The sequence below is a fragment of the Ostrinia furnacalis genome, unplaced genomic scaffold, assembly GCF_004193835.3.
Source record: "Ostrinia furnacalis isolate ACB-3 unplaced genomic scaffold, ASM419383v2 OfSCF3032, whole genome shotgun sequence".
Lineage (NCBI taxonomy): Eukaryota > Metazoa > Arthropoda > Insecta > Lepidoptera > Crambidae > Ostrinia > Ostrinia furnacalis.
In genome coordinates, this window is record NW_021133271.1 from 92,644 (window position 1) to 113,029 (window position 20,386).

At 36.4% G+C, this 20,386-nt stretch overlaps 1 protein-coding gene across 6 annotated transcripts in view; it reads left to right on the forward strand.

Annotated features, from left to right (window-relative positions):
* Pkcdelta (Protein kinase C delta) overlaps positions 1 to 20,386 on the forward strand; it is a 37,089-nt gene that overhangs the window by 12,541 nt on the left and 4,162 nt on the right. For 2 of the 6 annotated variants that reach the window (XM_028310583.1, XM_028310584.1), the window contains exons 5-8: positions 6,263 to 6,373; positions 7,802 to 7,879; positions 11,800 to 11,936; positions 19,611 to 19,784. In XM_028310583.1, the coding sequence (XP_028166384.1) occupies positions 6,263 to 6,373; positions 7,802 to 7,879; positions 11,800 to 11,936; positions 19,611 to 19,784 (500 nt within the window). Of the gene's footprint in view, positions 1 to 2,475; positions 6,071 to 6,262; positions 6,374 to 7,801; positions 7,880 to 11,799; positions 11,937 to 19,610; positions 19,785 to 20,386 lie in introns of those variants that run through there. The other 4 variants (XM_028310580.1, XM_028310579.1, XM_028310581.1 and 1 more) reach the window with 4 other exon arrangements.

Here is a 20,386-nt window from a genome sequence, read left to right on the forward strand (position 1 = left end):
TAGAAGTACTTTCTGTGCGAAATCATTATCCTATTGCTGAAACGAACTAACGATTACTTAATAGTACTATATACAGTGTGTCCGGGCATGTAGTGATCAAACTTTAAGAGCGTAATCTATGGACAATTTTATCGGTAAAAATACTTTAAAATACTTTAATAACCCATTTCTCGCATATTTACAAGGATTTAAGTTTTTAATTTTAAGTTTTCACCTCTTCTTTCAAAAACAAGTGATAGCGTGGGTAACTTAACATTAATAAGCAAATATTTTATATCATGCGATAGCCAGTAAAATTATCTTTTAGTAGAAGTAGAAAACAGACACAAGTTTCATACATTTTAAGGGAGTAAGAATGGATTTAATTAGAAATAAACATGATTTTGTTCACACCTTTTTCAGTTATTTCCCAACATAAGAAAAACCAGGTCGTTAAGGTATGTTTTATTTGCATTGTATTATTAGTATTTGAGCCATTCTACAAAACGAATGTAAATTTATTAGTCTACGTCTATTAGTTTCGACGTAATTGTTGAACAGAGATACCCATTCCCAGCGGTTTCCATAGTAATCGGAATAGGTTGTGTAATTCTTTCAGGCAGTGCATTTTCGCATGTCGCGTGCGCTATGGAAACCGCTGGGAAGGGGTATCTTTGTTCAACAATTACGTCGAAACTAATAGACGTAGACTAATAAATTTACATTCGTTTTGTAGAATAGCTCAAATACTAATAATAACATGCAAATAAAACATACCTTAACGACCTGGTTTTTCTTGTGTGGGAAATAACTGAAAAAGATGTGAAAAAAATCGTGTTTATTTCTAATTAAATCCATTCTTACACCCTTAAAATGTATGAAACTTGTATCTGTTTTCTACTTTTACTAATAGATAATTTTATTGGCTATCGCATGATATAAAATTTTTGCTTATTAATGTTAAACTACCCACGCTATCACTTGTTTTTGAAGGAAGAGGTGAAAACTTAAAATTAAAAACTTAAATCCTTGTAAATATGCGAGAAATGGGTCAAGCCCCTTTAAAGTATTTTCACCGATAAAATTGTCCATAGATTACGCCCTTAAAGTTTGATCACTACATGCCCGGACACACTGTATAGTAGACGCCGAAAGGCGTCCACTGCTGGACGAAGGCCTCCCCTAAGGATTTCCACAAAGACCGGTCCTGCGCCGCTAGCATCCAGGCACCTCCCGTGACCTTCACCAGATCGTCGGTCCACCTAGTGGGAGACCTGCCCACGCTACGTCTTCCGGCTCGTGGTCGCAACTCAAGAACTTTCCTGCCCCAGCGGCCATCAGCTGTACGAGCTATGTACCCCGCCCACTACACTTGATTTTAGCGATTCTGCGGGCTATGTCTCACTTTGGTTCTCCTGCGGATCTCCTCATTTCCGATTCGATCACGCAGGGAAACTCCGAGCATAGCACGCTCCATCGCCCTTTGGGTGACCCCATTCCAGTCGCGTCCTCTTAAACAATAATGTTTCTGATTGGACTTTCTTTTGGACACCAAACTACATAACGAAAATCAAGTCAAGTTCGAGACCACCGAAAAGACCGACAGAGGCAAAGATTAAGTGAGTAATGACTCTACATTTAAGGGTTTACTTTTGAACTTTACAGCTTAATTTTGAGCAGAGAGATTTTATAGAACATCATTTAGATCTAGTTTTGAAAACTTGTGTATGTAATACTTTACAGTTAAATAAATACTCATTTATAGACGTTATAATATCTTTCATCACATCACATATAACCGTTCAATTAGGTTTTGCAACTTTTCATATAAACAATTAATTGCGTGGTTGATTAAGTAGAATGCGTTCATTAGTCCAAGACAAAGGTTGCAATCGTTAAATAACTACTATATCGTTCATGTTTACAATGTTTGTTTGTACAAGCGTGTATGTGCGATGATTGGTATCTTTTTTGGCGCAATAAGTATTTATTTTGATATAGTGGTCTTCTGAGACATAAAGTTGTCCGTTGAAATGTAGAGCATTGCACTGCATCTAATTGAGAGATGGTTCATTACGAACATCATCCCGAAAGCTTCAAAGTGTCAGTTGTTGAGTAATAAATTAAATTATAATTTCCGCACCGCGCTGTACAAACCATATGTCATATCTATCTGTTACGAGCGATTAAACCTCAGCGTTGGTATCGACTTGATTAATTTAATATAATATCATGAATATGACTGTGCTAAGTGCTATAATCTGCTTTGTTTGCAAACCGAAACCGTGTTACATTTTTCGTCGGTGACAATAATTTGACTAAAAATAGACGCTTGAGTGTTATTCGTGTCAAGCATGTGCAAATAAGTTATTCAACGTAGGCGTTTCGACATTAGAAATAAAACTTCCTTCCGACCGATCGAAGAAGTCACGAGAGAACATTATTGTCTATTTATCATCGCGTATCGATCACCTGGCGGGCGGCGGGCGGGCGGGCGACGGCACCTGCGCGCGCGCCCAGTCTACGCGCGCCCGGCACCACGCGCGCCCGCGACGCGCCACCATGCCGCTCTACTCGGAGCATATATCGAACATGTACTTTAGTGGATCACCCTCGTATACCGGTTCGTCCTACAGTTATGGAAGTTCAGTGCCACCTTTCGGATCTTCGTACAGTGCATCCTATCTCAACCCCGGCGGGAGCTACAGTACCCACTCATCGCTCGGAGGCTACTCCCGAGCGCCCATATCTTCGAGATGGATAACCAGTTCTGGGAGAAATTATTCTCCCATTCTCAGCACGATCTCGGAAAGAGGTTCTGCGAGTCCGGTAAGAATAAACAGCCCACGAAGAATTCCTATTGCGAAAAGAACATATGGGACTCCAACTTACACTCCGCGCCCTATCAATATCAACACGGCTGATATTGATGTGTCTAAGGACAGGTATCGTCATAAAAATGAGCCCGCCCCTGTGATTAGTCCTAAGACATCTCCGAAACGAGAGGAGCCTAGCACTAGTAGTCCTAAAACATCTTTGAAACAAGAGGAACCTAGCACTAGTATAGAAAACGGTCCCTTCATGCCGCGAGTAGATGGAAAACCTGAAACAGGAATTGATTCGTCACCAGGTATACAAAGGAGTACGATAAAACGTGGTAGGACAGTAGTGAGGCTTCACACGATTAAAAGACGTGAAAGAGATTCTCCTCGAAAACCAAACGAAGATCTTCCAAAACAGGATAACGAAAATACAACAGATGAATCTAAAATACCAAATGTAGAAGATCCCACGGAAAATTTGTCATGGAGGGAAAGATTATCTGATGAATTAGTATATAAGGGTAAAAAAGAAAAGAAATCGTTAGGAACGAAGCTTGTTGAGAAATTTAAAATACGAAACGACGATGATGATGTACCTATTCAGGATACCTCTCAGCGTATATCAAAAGCTCCTGCTCAAGATACCGCTCAGAATATTTCTCAGAGTACTTCTAAGATAGAAGAAAGTGTTCAAAGCTTACCGACTCCTCCTGTGGCTAACACTACAGGTGGGCTTAGCAAATCTCCAGATCGGCGTTGTTCTATGGAGCTTTTAGCTGAACAAGCTAGTTTGTTGGACTCATTAATACGTAGTGAAAATCTCAGCACCACTAGTTTAGATTTAAGTAAAGTTGGTATCAGTGATAATGCTAAAAGAAATGATGAATTGTTCCAAGCAACTAAAAGAAGAAAAAGTAATGATGGAGAAAATCCCTTAAAAACGACAAAATCGGATCATTCCTTACATGATAGTTTTAAATCGTTTAGAGATGCCAGACAATTTCCTAAACGCCGAAGCTTAAAAAAATCTTCGTCAGGAGGATCAATTTGTAGATTAGATTCTATAACTGAGTTTCCAAAAGGAATATTGAATACTGATCTACCCTCCATTGAAGAGAGTAGACTTTCAATTAAAAACGAGACTCCTAAAACAAAACCAAAATTGAAAGCGAAGATTACCTCATCAGTAGACGTAGACGTGTCTCCGCCAAAAAGTCCTTTAAAATTCAAAGTGGAAAATGTTACAGTTGAAGAAATTCCACGAACACCTAAGAAAGAAATTGTGTATAGCAGTGTCATATACCCAGCTATAGAAACAGGGGACAAACTTGAAAAAGATATCGAAATCAATACTCCGCAAAGGACTAACAAAAATCGAAAAAGTATTAAGAAGAAATCAAAACCATCAACTGACGAAACATTATCACCAGAGCCAGATGACGGTAACTTTTGGGAAAAAATTGGAAAACGAGAAACAGTGTATTTATTGAAAAGAAAACAAAATATTGATGAAAGTCGAGAAAAACAACGAAGAGCATTATTTTGGTTTCCCGAAGAACATGAATTAAATGCAGACGATAATTATGAAATGGCCGAAAGTGGTTTGGAATGTAGGGTGAACTCAGCTCAACAGGAGGTTATAGATAAAGAACTTAAACCATCGTCAGAAAATCAGACTGAAATAAATATAAATAAATCTGATTCAGAGGCATCTGCAGTTGAAAAACATATAGAACCTTTATGTTTGAATGTGGAAGTACCAAAAACTGATATTGGTTCAGAAGAGCTAAAATCGGGCGTAAAAATAAAAGAAGATGAACCCAAAGAAGCATTGTCAGATAAAAATGAGGAACAGAGTTTAAAAATAGAAGAACATAATTCTTCTTCTAACTTTGAGAAAGATACAGTAAATGCAGAAAGTAGTGTGCCAAATGCTGAACCAATTTTCATTAAGTCAGTTGAAGTAAATGCTTGCGATAATATCGGGACACCTACTACTATACACGCTGAAACAAATAATTCAAAAACTGACCCAATAATGCCAGAAGAAAAGCCTACTAAAATTTGCCATGATAAGAAAACTGACAAAATTGCAGCTTCTAACGATAAAGTTAATGAAGATTCTGTCAGCAAAGTAAAAGATTCGGAAACCGACATTTCTGTTAAAAAAGAACAAAAAGAAGACACTGCACAGATGGGTAATTTGACTGACGATTCTCAGCTTAAAAAATCTAAGGATTCGTTAATACCTAGCAAAGAAGAAAATAAGGCAGTAAGCATGTCGACTTCGTCAAAGGAAACTTATCTTCAAGAAAAAGACGAGTCCCAAAATAAAAGTAATTTAAGTAAGAAAACAGAGTCGGAACCTCCTAATGACAGTAATAAGTCTCAATTGCTATCTAAGAATTCAAAAGAAAAAAAATCCAGTGGTGCTATGCCAGCCACCGAGAAAGTTCAGCATAAAAATGAGACAAAGGTTTCTCCAAGTGAACAATCTAAATTGAAAAGTAATGTCACATTGCCAACTCAAAAAGACTCGAAAGTTAAAGACGTATTAAGAAAACCTATTGGAAATGAAACTAAAGTCCAAAAACTTAAACCACCAGTGATATCAGCTGTACAAAACGTCGAATCTACTGCTAAGCCTTCCTCTTCTAACCAAGTTAAACAAGAAGAATGTGCAGTAACAAATGTTGCACCTACAGATACGACTACCAGTATTATTGCACTAGAAGATACATCCGATAAAAAAGATACAATTAGCAAGGAAGATGAAAAGGATTCTAAATTTCTTGATGTAAATATTACGCCAGTTTTAGAAAACATTCCAAATGAAAACAATGAACTTAAAACTGAAGTATTAGTACAACAAGAAGGTATAGGAGAGGATAAAAAGGCTGAAAATGTTCCTAAGATTGAAGAAAAGTTAATAGAAGATGCGAAACCTCAACCTGAGGTAGCAGTGAAACCTGCACCAAGTCCTAGAAGACCTGTGAAAGAAGAAGCAGCCTTGAGGCCCTTGATTGCAACTCCACGTCCACTCCAAAAGAAATCTCCGCAAGTGATTCATTCTTCAAGTTCCTCAGAATCAGCGTCGGAAGATTCATCTGATGAAGAGGATGAGGATGAATCTGATTCGAGCGGGGATTCAAATGAATTTTATGAGTGCGAAAATAATCCGGACGGCAGAACCTCCACGGGATCCAACGACTCCGGGTTCGACTCATCAGCTCCAACTTCTCCTGCGGGATTTGTTCATATCAAGAAAGGTAGGTTTAGGATAGAGCTCCGGACAATGAAACACAAACACACGACACGATCAGAACTAACTTTCCACTAACTTGTACATATTCCTATCGAGTCCCCGAATGCTTTTGCACGGCTTAAAGCGGATTGGTTTAACTACTGCGCGGTCTTTGATGACCGCCCCGTAACTTTAGCCGCGAGTTGTTTTGTTTTAGACTGTGACGTAAACTGCCATCGCAAGTGTGAAAAGTTGACGGCGAACTTGTGCGGGGTGAACCAGCGGCTCCTGGTGGAGGCTTTGGCGGCGCGGCCCTCGTTTAGGAAAGGTGGGTATCAAAATTGAACAGCAGTAGAGGTCACATCTTGTACGGAATGTATCGGAAACGTTAGCGTCACTGATACGTCACGCGTCGCTCAAAATAAAGCTATGTTTTATTGGCTAGCTATCGTCTGTAACGGCTATTATTAGTTCCACGTGTAAAAATACACGAAATTGTGAGATAAAAGAATTGGTAACATCTTTTATCAACGTTATTCCAAAAAATTAAGTAATGAAAGTGAAACGGATTCTGAAAAGCACAAACTTATTTTTGAATAAAAATTTTTAAAAAAATACGATATTGGTTGTAAATAAAAATCTAAAATTCTGTTATACTCTTTTTAACGTGATGATAATAATATGAAACAAGAAAGTAATAAACGTATAATGAATTGTGCGTATATATATTTGTTGTGCTCCGAGTATATTGCTGCGTAGGAGCGCGATGCGGTTGCTACAGTCTGGACAGCGGCCAATCACTCGCCTCTCACCTGTATACAGAATTAATAGCACCAATTGCTGCTGAAATTAACTTAAACAAATGGTTGACATCACATTTGGATCTAAATATACCTTTTGTAGAATACATTTGTACTGTAGTAAACATGATTTCGCGCGTCTTTTGTTTAAAGTAAATGAAATTCAACTTTCTGGATATAAGTACAAGTTCATTGTAATTTGTCAGATTAATATTGATGATTATTAGTCAGATGTGCTACTTACAATTAATTAATCGACATCAAAGTAATGGTCTAAGCACTTTAGATTTGATTTAAGAGTACATAATATGCAAGTCCATTCATCGATGTCCAACAATCTGCGATGGATGCGGATGCCAGCGTCCCATCAATAAATCGATGGTTTCCTAATAGTCGATTATCTGGCTCGGCTTCAAACGTCACCAGCGTATTTTTATTCCCAGTCGACTCACTGGCACTGGCTCGCGTTATGGCCGTTTTTGAATTCGTTTCTTGTTGCTTTTCAACTAAAGCAAAAAATTACATAACATCCCCCCGCTGTCAAAGACTTAAAAATTATTATAAATATTATAGATGACGATCTAATTCATTTAAAATTCACATCTGGTGGACAATATACAACTCAATTAAGAAATCGTCTACGTAAATCCCTACAAACTAAAAATATTTACTACGACAATCCGCATGAAATGAATACCTAATGATGTAAAACGCAAAGCTCTTTCTTACATGCTCTTACTTTTTCTTACAACTTCTTTCACACTCTCTATATCTTGCACTACACTTCAAACAACTGTTTTAATTTTAATTTCTTCTATTACATATTCTGTCTATTTAAAAATAACGAATGGAATTATGGTTTCTTCCACTATCTTCGACAAAAGCTCATTTAAATACAACAAAACAAGTTCGATATGTAGGAGAAGATTGCAGATTACTTAAAGTTGTTTACTTAGGTGGCGAGAGCCCTGGCACCTCGGCGGGCGCTGTGCAAGCGCAAAGCGACGCCACCGACGTGCTAGAACAGGAGCTTGGTGAGAAATGCACAAATATAAACAATTTTTATATATTTGTAACGTTGGGTCTGATTCCGAAATGCAGTCATTAAAAATCACTGAAAGACGTACAAAGCAAAACAAATTACGTTTTTTGTTAATGTTTACATCAGAAGATCCTACCTACCTTACACCTACTAGTAGAAAAGTTATTGCAGAACTACTTAAAAATTCATAAAATCAAGATGACTATACTAGTGGGAATAAATATATTTAACTAGGTTTACGGTCCACTTTCAGAATCGGCCCCAATACCAACTATCTGCTAGCTAGAATAAGATTTTAGAATAGTAAATTGGGGTTTATTATTGTAGTGTGTAGAGCATACCTGTGACAGCTTGAGTACATTTTGCTTGCAGCCGCTAACACACACTATTCACAAACCGCACACCGAGATTTTAATAGTTCTTGCAAAATACGAGCGAGCATTTTGCGTGTGCTTTATGTGTTCTTTCACTTACAAACTATAATAAATCCGTAATAATTATGGGCAGATACTTTATCCAGCCAGATATAATTTTAGTAGCGCTCATAAATTGCAAGGATTATAAATGGGCCATAAACTAGACGTTTGTACTTACACTTGTTATTTATTTGTTTAATTTTGAGCAGATGAACCTAACATAAATATTATCCGGTCTTGATTGGGTAAAGTTAATCAGGTGAAGCCATTCTATTTTTCGTCCAAATAAACAAGACACTCAATAAATCTATTTTGAGGAATGCTTTTTCGTTCCGTGTGGTAATAAATTTTTATTTTCCGGTACAATCATCGACGAAAACGAATTGTGTTTGGCTTCTATAAATACTGGTGATGAAGCGTAGGCCTTTCGCTGAGAGAGCAGACCCCGATTCGTCTGAACAGGTTCCGCATTCCATATTTCTCCCAAGTTTAATTATAGGACACCCTTAATATGTCACATTGCGCTCTTACTGCGATGCGATACTTTACTCCGAACGTTGTACTGTCACGTAAATTTTGTGATACAAATAAGACGTTGAAATCTCGGGAAATGGTCTGAAATACATTTGCTTGTGTTTGGTGATAATTACAAACTATTATTGGGTTTCACAGTCCACTATCTAGTTATACTAAGAATATAATTTCAGCTTTAATTTAATGCAATAAACGAAAGCCAAGTCTTCTAACAACAAAACGATTCAGCAGTTCGTTACTTTTACTTGCAAGAAAAAAGATTCAACTTTATTTTAACACATGCAAGTGTCAGCTAGTTGAGGAGTACCGCTCATTTGCAAAGTTTTCGTATTTAACGGCATTCGATTTTCGATTCGATTCGATTGTTAATATCACAAACAACGTCTTGTGTAAACGTTTATTTAATTAGATTCTAGACAATTTAACCAGTCATTGAGTATTCCTAGATTGTATTTTAGGTGTAAGAAAAGCTAATAGACGCGGTATTATGAACGCGTTAGTGACTATAAACAATGAATTATTACCCCGATCGTAACTCGTTAGTGGTAGATTTAATAGCTCGGTAAAAATAACATTTTACACTACGTTATTCCAGAACTAGCTTTACAAATTGGATTTAAAGGAAAAAGTGTTAAAAGAAACTGGTTGCTGCAAGCACAGCGGCGGAAAATGGCTGGTAATGACACAATGAAATAAAGTGATATTTCGTAGCGTTTTCGTAGCACCGTAGCACAAACGACTTTATATTGACTACTGAAATTGCTAAATTATTACATAATGATGGTATAATTTTATCTAACTCATCGCAACATTGATTTACAAATATATAAAGCATGATATGAGGTACCAGCACTTCGGTGTGTATTGAAATTTAGAAAAGTGCGTCATCGGGAAGTAAAAACAAATGAACTACAGCGTTACAGGTCATCGACAACATGCTGGTGGCTGTAGTATGACATAATCCGAGTACATATGTGACATATTAATCTCTTTCACCTCGGTCGGGATCGAGCATGCTAAAAATATTGGCCGGCTCGGACAATATCAAGGTCGCGCGGTTTTATTTTGCCAAATTCACGGATTTTGCGAGAAGCACAGTTTCCAAAAGAGTTTTTGAATCCAGGACTTTGTACTTGTTATTTCACGGTATTTTTGAGCCCCAAAACTTGCCAATATTTGGGGTATTAATTTAAATAAGCGTATTTTATTTAATTTCCAAAATCTATTGTTTTTTCAATTGCTGAACAAGGGACCATTTTGATTTATTTGTTGTCAGCTGGGACCATGAAAACAAGAAATATAGGTAAAGTGAATGATTAAAATCCGAAATATAAACTTACATAAGTAATCAATGTCCTATGTGTATTTACTTGTAAAGGAAAATAATTTCAAAAATAAACCGTACCTAATTGTTTCAACCGCTTCGGTCGATTTAGATACTCGTAATTATTTGATTGGAATAATAAACTGATATTGAATTAAAATAATCAGTCTTGATTAAGGACCATGTTTCTAATCGGACTCGTTTGAACACTCGCTGTCAAAATAAATAATACTTACGATTAGTTTATTTGGCATCGAACCCGTCTGGGGGAAGTCTCGTGGCTCTACTTAAATGCTGGGTTCGGCACACTGCTAACAAACAAGTATTTTCATATTATTAATTGGCCACTCTATTATAAGTTTTGGTGACGACAGCGGACATAGCGTTATGAAATGGGATTATTATGTCTGTCGTATAAATAATCTATTGTACGCACATCATATTACGTGCAAAACGTCCTAGAAATTTACTTTCGCCTGGGGACTCACAATGGCGCTTGATAAATTACCTTGTTTTTTTTTAAACAGACATGTTTTACAGATTTATGTAAGTTCCATAAAAGTTCATGTTATGGCAATACGCAAATATATTTCCCATTAGGTAGGTATAATACAATAATATACTTATTATTTAAATAAAATATGATTTACTTTTATCTGCTGCTTTACATAGAAAAGCCGAAAGTTTTGGGATCAAAACACGACGATAACTAGCTGCCTGTACGTCAGCTGTGTACAATTTATAAAGATGACATCAAAAAAGTTCGTCCACCGCTTAATTAATCATTCGACAAATCGAGTTAATGTTAACACGTCAAAAAATAAAACATAATTTGCGACAGAAATCGGAGCCAAGTTGTCTGGAATACTGGAGACGCGATGTTTGTTTGTAAAACTAAAAGATGATGCCTAGGTAAATAACTCTTTTGGAGGTCAATGGTAAAACACTCATTTTTTTGCTTTGAAAGTGACCGTTTGTCACCTGATAGGGATCAGTAGCGGGAAAGGATGTTTACGAAGATATAAATCTGAGAAGCAATGATGAGTTGCTTGAAACGAAATGCCAACACACGTGCGGTTGTAATTCATTTCACTCAAATCGTTTGAGCATTATTTGCAGTCTCTATGCAGCATAAAAACCCAATTATTTTGAAACGCTTTTTCACTCGGCTCTATATTCGTAGATTTTGGTTTGGCTTAAAAATATTAAGAATAACGGGAGTCTCGCATACCTGTAACATTGTAAAGAAACCCCCAATTACGATGAGAACAATATGAGACAAACGTAGTACTCTTATTTTGATTATTTTTGAAGTAGTTACTTTATTATTAGAGATTTAAAATGAGATAGAGGAGATTCACTAAGAATTTCAAAACATAATCAGCAACTCTCTCTAATTCGCGTAAGCTAATTAAAGAAACTTTTCTGAATGTATTTTGGAACATTTCCCCGCTTCGTTAAATTAAAAATTTCCAATGGTTCGTTCACTTCTGTTTAGGTTCATATGTTTGTCCGCATGGAATTTGAAATTTCCCTTAAGACTGTTTATTTATATCTCATTTCAACACTATCTTAACATTTTTCTCGCTTCTAAAACAGTTTTTCGTGTGATTTTGAATATTTCATTTGTTTTTACAGAACAGTCCACAGCTTACGGGTTATTCAAGAAGACAGGGCGGTTCACGCCCCCTGCGAGGTCCATTCCACGATTCCGAAAATATGCTATTGAAGACTTCCACTTCATCAAGGTCCTGGGCAAAGGCAGCTTTGGCAAGGTTAGTTTGAATGTGTGAAGCCCTAGTCAGGGTGAATGAGCCGCTAAGTATACATATAGGCATATCTGGAAAAGACAGCTGCTTACTTTAAAATAAATAAGCTTGCAAATTTTTATTACGTTTGCGTCACCAAAAACAAATATACTTGTCATTCCAGATTAATTTCAAAATTATTTACGGACAAAAAACTCAAATATAACTGTTACATCAGATGCCGTGATGAAACCGTTGCTTTGACACGAATTCATAAAACTCGTTGAGTGGCCTATTTCCTGGAAGAATGATAGTGACATTTATTTATTATTACTAAAGTCCCTTTAATAAAAAGAAAAATAAATGATTTATCATTGAGCATTTAAAAATAAGCCTCAGTAGCTCTAAATTGTGATAACAATTAGCATTGTTTTCTTTCCGATGACCCAAATGTATGCAGTCGAGTGCCAGCCCGTCGACGTGACTGCGAGCGGCTTTATAAATGGCACGCAGTATCGGCACAACCTAACCCTAATTGATTTCAATTAAGATAATGGACCTATTAGCTGATCACTGAACTATAGATGTTAGGAACAGAAAAAAAAATGAAATTGAAAACATTGAGACCTCGACTTGTAGCTGAGATATAAGTCTGTGTAATTAACAATTCTGCTTCGTTCACAAATGCTGTGAGTTCTTAAAGTATCGTCAGTCAATATTATTCTAGTCTTTTGTAGAGATTCTACTATTGTAGTACCTACTGTAGTTTGACGTCACGACTTGTTCAGCTTCTCAGACCATGTGACACGATTTATGACAAAGCCACTGTTTCAAACACAATCTTGTAAACGTGGGTAGTCAAAAATGCCAATAGCTCTATTAATAGAAACACAAATCAGTGGTTCATTACTTAAAAATTTGGAGTAGTGCCCCTGTTTACTCCAATGCAAAAAAGTTGAAAATGAAACAGTATTTTGAGCTTTCGTTACGAAGAAGCTATCTAATAAGTGTCTGATAACTAGGTTTTTCGGGCTTTAATGATTAAAAGATTTATTATGTAACATATACATTTACAAAGAGTCAGGCAGAGACTGATAAAAATAAATATCGTAGAAAGTTGTATTCAGCTTTTCTTATTTTATAGTAGGCACACAGTAGATATACAGTAGATCCCTTTAAAACAGTTTTTACTATCTAGCGATAATTAAAATGCAAAATGTAAGCGAACTTCAGTCCCAAAATAAACGTACGCAACCGAAACAAGGAGGTTTTGCCAAGAAAAAAATCGCTTTTCGTATTCATAACAACATTGAACGACATCGCGAAGTCCGCGATGAGAGACGGCTCCTCGAACCAGTGCGACTGTACTGTACTGTGCTGGTAAAAATAAGTGGCGGTAACCGGTAAAATATGTGTTGTCAAACGAAATGATATATTGATGTCTTATTTGTATTGGCATAAATATAAATGGGTCCGTTTTCAGTTGAAAGGAAAAACAAATGAAGCACGATCGTTGTAATTTCCGTGTTGACAAAAATTATAATATCTTTACAAGCTTCGTAGGCGCATATTATCTATGTCTGAATGAGCTATATCTGTCTATTCACGCAATTAAGAAAAAGTTTTATGTGTGATAGCAACGTTGTTACCGCAAGAAAATGCTATTCCCTGCAATGCTCTACCTTTCTTCATAGTGAATTTGATGCTATCTCTAAGTTCTTATTGCTGAAATTTACGATTTTGTGGTCGTATACACAATCAACATCCCCTGAGTCCGCCAATGAAGACGTTACCAACACGTTTAGTTTATTTCCCTCAATAAAACCACACGTAACAAATATTTATAAGCTCTCCATCGACGTCACGTCGCTACAGCTTTAATGGGTTTATTTGCACATGTCTAAATTGACTTAGCAACAGGCATTACATTAATATTCGGAAGCTTCATTCATTTGCAATCCGGGATGTGTATGTTAGAGAAGGAAGATAGTAAGCAGACATGCAGTTACATACTAAGAGTTAAACGTCACACTATTTTGCAACACGGTCGTTTATTTGAAACAGCTTTCAGCCCACGGCTTCGCCCGAGCGGAATTTTGTCTGTCACAGAAAAACTTTATCGCGCGCGTCCCTGTTTCAAAAACCGGGATAAAAACTATGCTATGTCCTTTCCCAGGACTCAAACTATCTCTATACCAAATTTAATCAAAATCGGTTCAGTGGTTTAGGCGTGAAAGCAAGACAGACAGACAGAGTTACTTTAGTATTTATAATATTAGTAAAGATAGTGTTAGGTAAACGTTTTTATTAAATTAAAAATTAACAACAGGAGAGCCGACCCCAAATAATTTATTAGAGGATCTATGTATATCTTCTATAAGAATAAAATGAAAATAAAGTTTATGGCGACAAGGAAATTGTGATTGTATCAAAAATTGGATTTTAGATTTAAGTCATTTCAGACTTGTATTTGGTTTGCGATACCTAAAAGCGACATGCTATTTCTACGAGCTAGTTATCTAATGTTGTTTACTGACTCAATATGAAAACTATTATTAGGTAAGTAGTTCTCTAGTTAGTCGTCACATTTTCTCGAACACATGTTGCAGTATTATCCCAACTATAATATATAACTCTGTCTGTCTGTCTGTCTGTCTGTCTGTTACGCTTTCCCGCTTAAACCTCGCAACCGATTTTGATGAAATTTGGCATAGAGATAGTTTGAGTCCCGGGAAAGAACATAGGATAGTTTTTATCCCGGTTTTTGAAACAGGGACGCGCGCGATAAAGTTTTTCTGTGACAGACAAAATTCCACGCGGGCGAAGCCGCGGGCGGAAAGCTAGTGCGCTATAAACGTCGCCTATATCACAATGCCTGCCGATGCCCCGCGTTGTTACGGATGAGAACTGTGTCAAACAGTTAGGAAATCAAATGAAAATAGACCTAACTACCTGTGCACCGGAATAGACGAAAACTGGGTCGCTGGAGAGATGTTACAGTGACACTTGAAATACTCAATGATATTTAAAAAATATTTTCAAATAGAATGAGAGTTACGACAGTTTAGCTCTCTTAGGGAATGACATCGTCATACGGTGAAGTTTGTATGATTGGCTATCATTTTAAAAGTACCAATGATTATCCTAAATCTTGTTGTTAGGAGATTTTTAAAGAAAATATGAAGAGTAATTAAAAGAAGTGGCCTTTCAGATGTTTATGACATATCTAGTTTCCATTCCATTGATCTTTGTGAGATCAATGCAGCTGAATATAGATTCGTAGTAAATCATTAAGTTGACTCACCTACTTTTGTAAAATATTGCGATATTTAAAAATAAGGAAAGTGTACTTGGCACGCGCTTACAGAGGATTGAGACAAATGTAGTATGATTAACTTCAAAGTCAACAGCACGGTGTATTTGTTTGTAAGAACAATGAACTTTGCTTGCATGAATCAGGTTGGGGGAACTGGCTAAAGTTTCGAGAAACGCCTCTACGTTTTATTTAAAATACGAGCTTTACATGGAAAATGTCAGTCACAATTGCTCTGGTTGATGAAAGGTGATGATTGATATCATATAAAATTGTATCATATTGGTATTTCATCACATTACAGTTAAATGAAATGAGACGAGAGAACCGCGTAACTCATGCGATATGATTTTGAAAAAAGACAAGTAAAACGATTTTCTTAAAAAGGGTTAATTTCAAATTGGTGATAGCATCCGCCGCAATACGTTTTCCCAGTTCAAATGTAAATGTTTAGCTACACTGATCAAAGAGGAAAATCAGAATTATCAGAAATCAGAAGTCAAATCTTGCCTAGATTCTAGGTATTGATGCAATCTGTTTTCCTTATACCTGCTGTAGGAGTAAAAATGTGCGTAAGAGCAGTTATGAGAAAACAATGTTTATTGTCTTATCTGAGCATCAATTAATCTTGTCTCTACTTTGTTAGAACAAAGATGTAATAATTGATTACTTGTGTGTTATGTTTCATGTTCTTTTCAGTAACTGGAAAAAATGCTTCATAAACAAAATGTTTTATTAGATAACTAGCTGACCCGGCGAACTTTGTTCCGCCTTAATGGCAATAAATAAGCAGACTTTTTTTTATTTCGAACGGGATAAAAAGTATCCTATGTCCTTCTCCTGGCTCTAAACTACCTCCCTGACAATTTTCAGCTAAATCGGTTCAGCCGTTCTTGAGTTATAAGTGGAGTAACTAACACGACTTTCTTTTATTATATAGAAGATCCTCAGAAAAATGTTTTATTAAATAAACCACTGAAGCACTTGATCATTTCTGTAGGACGATCGTAGAAAAAAATCGTGATAAATTATACAAGCTCTTTGGAAGACTCTTATTATCTTGAATTTATATCGACAAAAAAGGCGTGGTTTCTTGAAACAATCGCAGCCAACACAATGGCCGAAGCCAAGCATCACAAGCCCCAATTGCCGCTGACCGTAACCCCCCGATGGCAGCGTGCCCGCTGCAAGTCGCGGTTCACCTGCGCTGCACCAGCCCACCGCGTCCCCGCTATTCTTGGCCCCTACATCACCGGCCACCTTTCGCGCGTCACCGACCACGTGTCATCGTCCCCACACTATCTATAGCCAATTTATAATATAATTTAGATACACTCGTACATCAAACCGACATGTCACGTGACCGCACTTGGTGCGCCCCGTCGCGTCGATTCGAGTCTAATCGTCTATGTAATAGTTCCGATTAATAAGTTTTCTCTTTGTAAAAACGACAATCCAATTATTATTCGATTTCTTAATCTGACATCAAGGATGCCCAATCACAGCCAAAACAATACTACAGGTATAATGAGTAGTGACATGATGCAATAGCAATGTTTACAATTTGCTTCAAAAGCCGGAAGCCAAGGGATCTAGTGCGACAATTGTCGATGTCATTGGTTTATTCTTAATCCTACGGCACTCTAGTTCTGATTGGTAGGTATAATTACGCGCACTTAAGGCTCAGAATAATTAGCTGTTAGATATAAATCTTATCCAACACATGTTAATTATCAGAACATATTACAGGGATTCGTAATTTATATATACTGTAGGTCAAACTCTATGCGAAGTTGAAATGCGTGTTTCTAGGAAGAAGACACGTTCAATTTTAATTAGCTTTGACTGACACGTGTAACTAACTCTACATTTGCAACTAAATTCATGAAAACGTCTTCAAATAAGCTTACATTTCATTAAATATTATTTATGAGTCCCGTATTCCAACCTGTAACTGCAATTCGCGCTGTAATCCGCTACGTATGTGTACGTAATGGCCGTTGGATATACATTTAGCTTTTGTTACGGTATACATACAGCACACAAAAACACGGTCTTATACAGTTGTAATAGGTAATATTTTGCAGGAAGACTTTATATCACTCGACTGTACAAAGATACTTTACTTTCTACTGGGCATCCCTATCTTCCTGATGGCACGAACCCGCGGCCCAGTTGTGGTTGAGCCGACGCCAAGTGTACGGAGAAAGCGAGATATATTCGCGATGTAGCCCAGCGTCACGGGTGTCATACGTTTCCTGAGACATTTATCAAAAGCTAATGTTACTAATTTTGTATATGACAATTTGTTAACTGGACATCTCGTGCGCGGATATAATTTTAGCTAATTTACTTTGGAACTTCAGGACTAAGCGCTCGCTCTTTTTAAATTATAAATAAGGGTCGTCGTACGTAGAATAAAAGTTCATAACATTGTATGGTTGAAAATAATACATCAAAGTAGGAATTTTTCCACGTATAGGAAACGATGGATTAATTAGCCTTACCTACTTTATTGCGGTTACTTATTTATAAGATGCTTATAAATGATTAACTCAGGTGATTAAATATACAGTGTGAGTCACGTTAAAGTGTACATATGAAAATAGATGAAACTAGACCTATTTTTATCGACAAAAAAGAGGTCAAAAATTTTTTGAGATTTTTTTTAAATTTTTTATCGAATTTTTTTTCTTCCAATTACTTATTGTAAAGAAAACGTAATAACTTTTAAACTAAGCGGTATATCCTGATAAAATAAAAACAGTAATAATGCTAAATAACAGGCAATAGTAAAAAAATACATAAAATACACAAAAAATGCCAAAAAATTATAAAAAATGATACTTTTTGAAAAAAATCTGCTTAAAAATTCGTGTTTTTTTGGTTATTCGATAAATTTCTCCAAAAAATGCCCCTATAACAGGTGGTTTTTATTGTTTTGTATTATTCTCTATCGTATTACCTTTGTAAAACCAATGATCGCATGTCTCTATCCCTATCACAACATTTGCTATGATCGTTTGAACTAAGCCTCTCCGGGCGCGCCATTCAACGCTTCGTTAACAACGAAACTGAAAATGGCTCTAGATTTGTAATTTTGATAAAGACAAGTTAGATTTCAAGTAAAAACAAAAGATTTCGAAGTAAAATAAGCATTTTAGTTAAAATTAAAATTGTCCCTACCTGTAGAGGAGAATAATGTTGTGATAGGCCTTTGTTCAAACTATCATAGCAAATGTTGTGATAGGGATAGAGACATGCAATTTTTGGTTTTACAAAGGTAATACGATAGAGAATAATACTAAACAATAAAAAACACCTGTTATAGGGGCATTTTTTGGAGAAATTTATCGAATAACCAAAAAAACACGAATTTTTAAGCAGATTTTTTTCAAAAAGTATCATTTTTTATAATTTTTTGGCATTTTTTGTGTATTTTATGTATTTTTTTACTATTGCCTGTTATTTAGCATTATTACTGTTTTTATTTTATCAGGATATACCGCTTAGTTTAAAAGTTATTACGTTTTCTTTACAATAAGTAATTGGAAGAAAAAAAATTCTATAAAAATTTAAAAAAAAAACTCAAAAAAAATTTGACCTCTTTTTTGTCGATAAAAATAGGTCTAGTTTCATCTATTTTCATATGTACACTTTAACGTGACTCACACTGTATTTTCAATTTCACACCCATAAACAAAGGCAATTATCGTGCAATAAGGAGAGACATGCACTTAAAGTCTTCATATAAATTAAGAAAGATAAACAGAAATAAGCTTAATTAATTAGTAGATTTACTGCAAACAGCAAATTGATTCTGAATGGTGATTTATTTGGGTAAGGCGCCAAATGCATGGAGATCCTTCTGATGCTGATTTAACATGTTCACTGGGACGTCCAAATGGCGGATCCCCAAGAATTCACTTGTGCAGAAGGATTCATTCCAATTCAAGCCGCAAATGTTTGTGCGGAGAATTTATTCTCTCTATGGAACAAAGAAAACTTTGCGATTTTGGAAATGAAATTTCTCAATGACTGACTAGCCCTTTTTTGGCATCGTTACCAATGACAGTCGACACAAAGAGTTAGTTGGATGACGTAATTCCAAGAAGAAATTTTCACATACAAATTGTGTAACTTAATGCAGGGTATTCCCCTGCTTGTGTTAGGGTGGCTGGTAATGGACCGCGTCGGTTTATTTTTCTTATAAAGAACGTTTTATACTTCTACTAGCGGCCGCCCGCGACTTCGTACGCGTGGATCCCGTTTCATAAAATAATTTCTTAGCGGATGCCTATGCCCTTAAGGCCTCCCTGCAAAACCTTTGTAAACCCTGTACAAAGCATAATGAGCGAGCTTTTTCAGATAATACGTTTGTTTTACAGGTATTACTGGCAGAGCTACGGGACACTGAGTACTACTACGCCGTGAAATGCCTGAAGAAGGACGTGGTATTAGAAGACGACGACGTCGAGTGCACCCTCATAGAGAGAAAGGTGCTCGCACTCGGCACCAACCACCCGTATCTTTGCCATCTGTTTGCTACTTTTCAGACTGATGTGAGTATATTTTTAACCTTCAGAAAGACTGAACTTTTATTTTTGGTGGACTATGGTAGCAGGGAAGCGCTGGCCGCAGGCCGCTACCAATCGATCAACATGGAAAGCATTGGGGGAGGCCTATGTTCAGCTGTGGACCTCCTATGACTTAAATGATGATGATGATGACGGGAAATAAGGGTTGACAGCGAAGAAAGTAATTTACGACATGACTTTCATACGGCTCTCTACTTCAAGTTCGATTCGATTTCAAGCATAAACTCAAGCTTTTGATTAGGTACTAAGGTACTTATACTAAACGTAAGTATTTAGTTGAATTTAAATATTTAGTAACATACCTATAATTTTACTAGAATTTTGAATGTCTAAAGTGCGTATGTAATCAATACCCTAAACATTTTTTGCTAAGTGCTGACGTCTTTCTTAGAACTAATAATACGTACCTACATAAGAAACTGACAGACTGTCTGTTAATTTTAATTGGCCCGTGAAATGTTTACAAAACGTGCCTACGTTTTACAATAACAAAATAACGTTATTTACTAGACTTTTGCATGGATTGTGGAAGCGAAAATATCTAAACGAATTATTATTGTTATTTG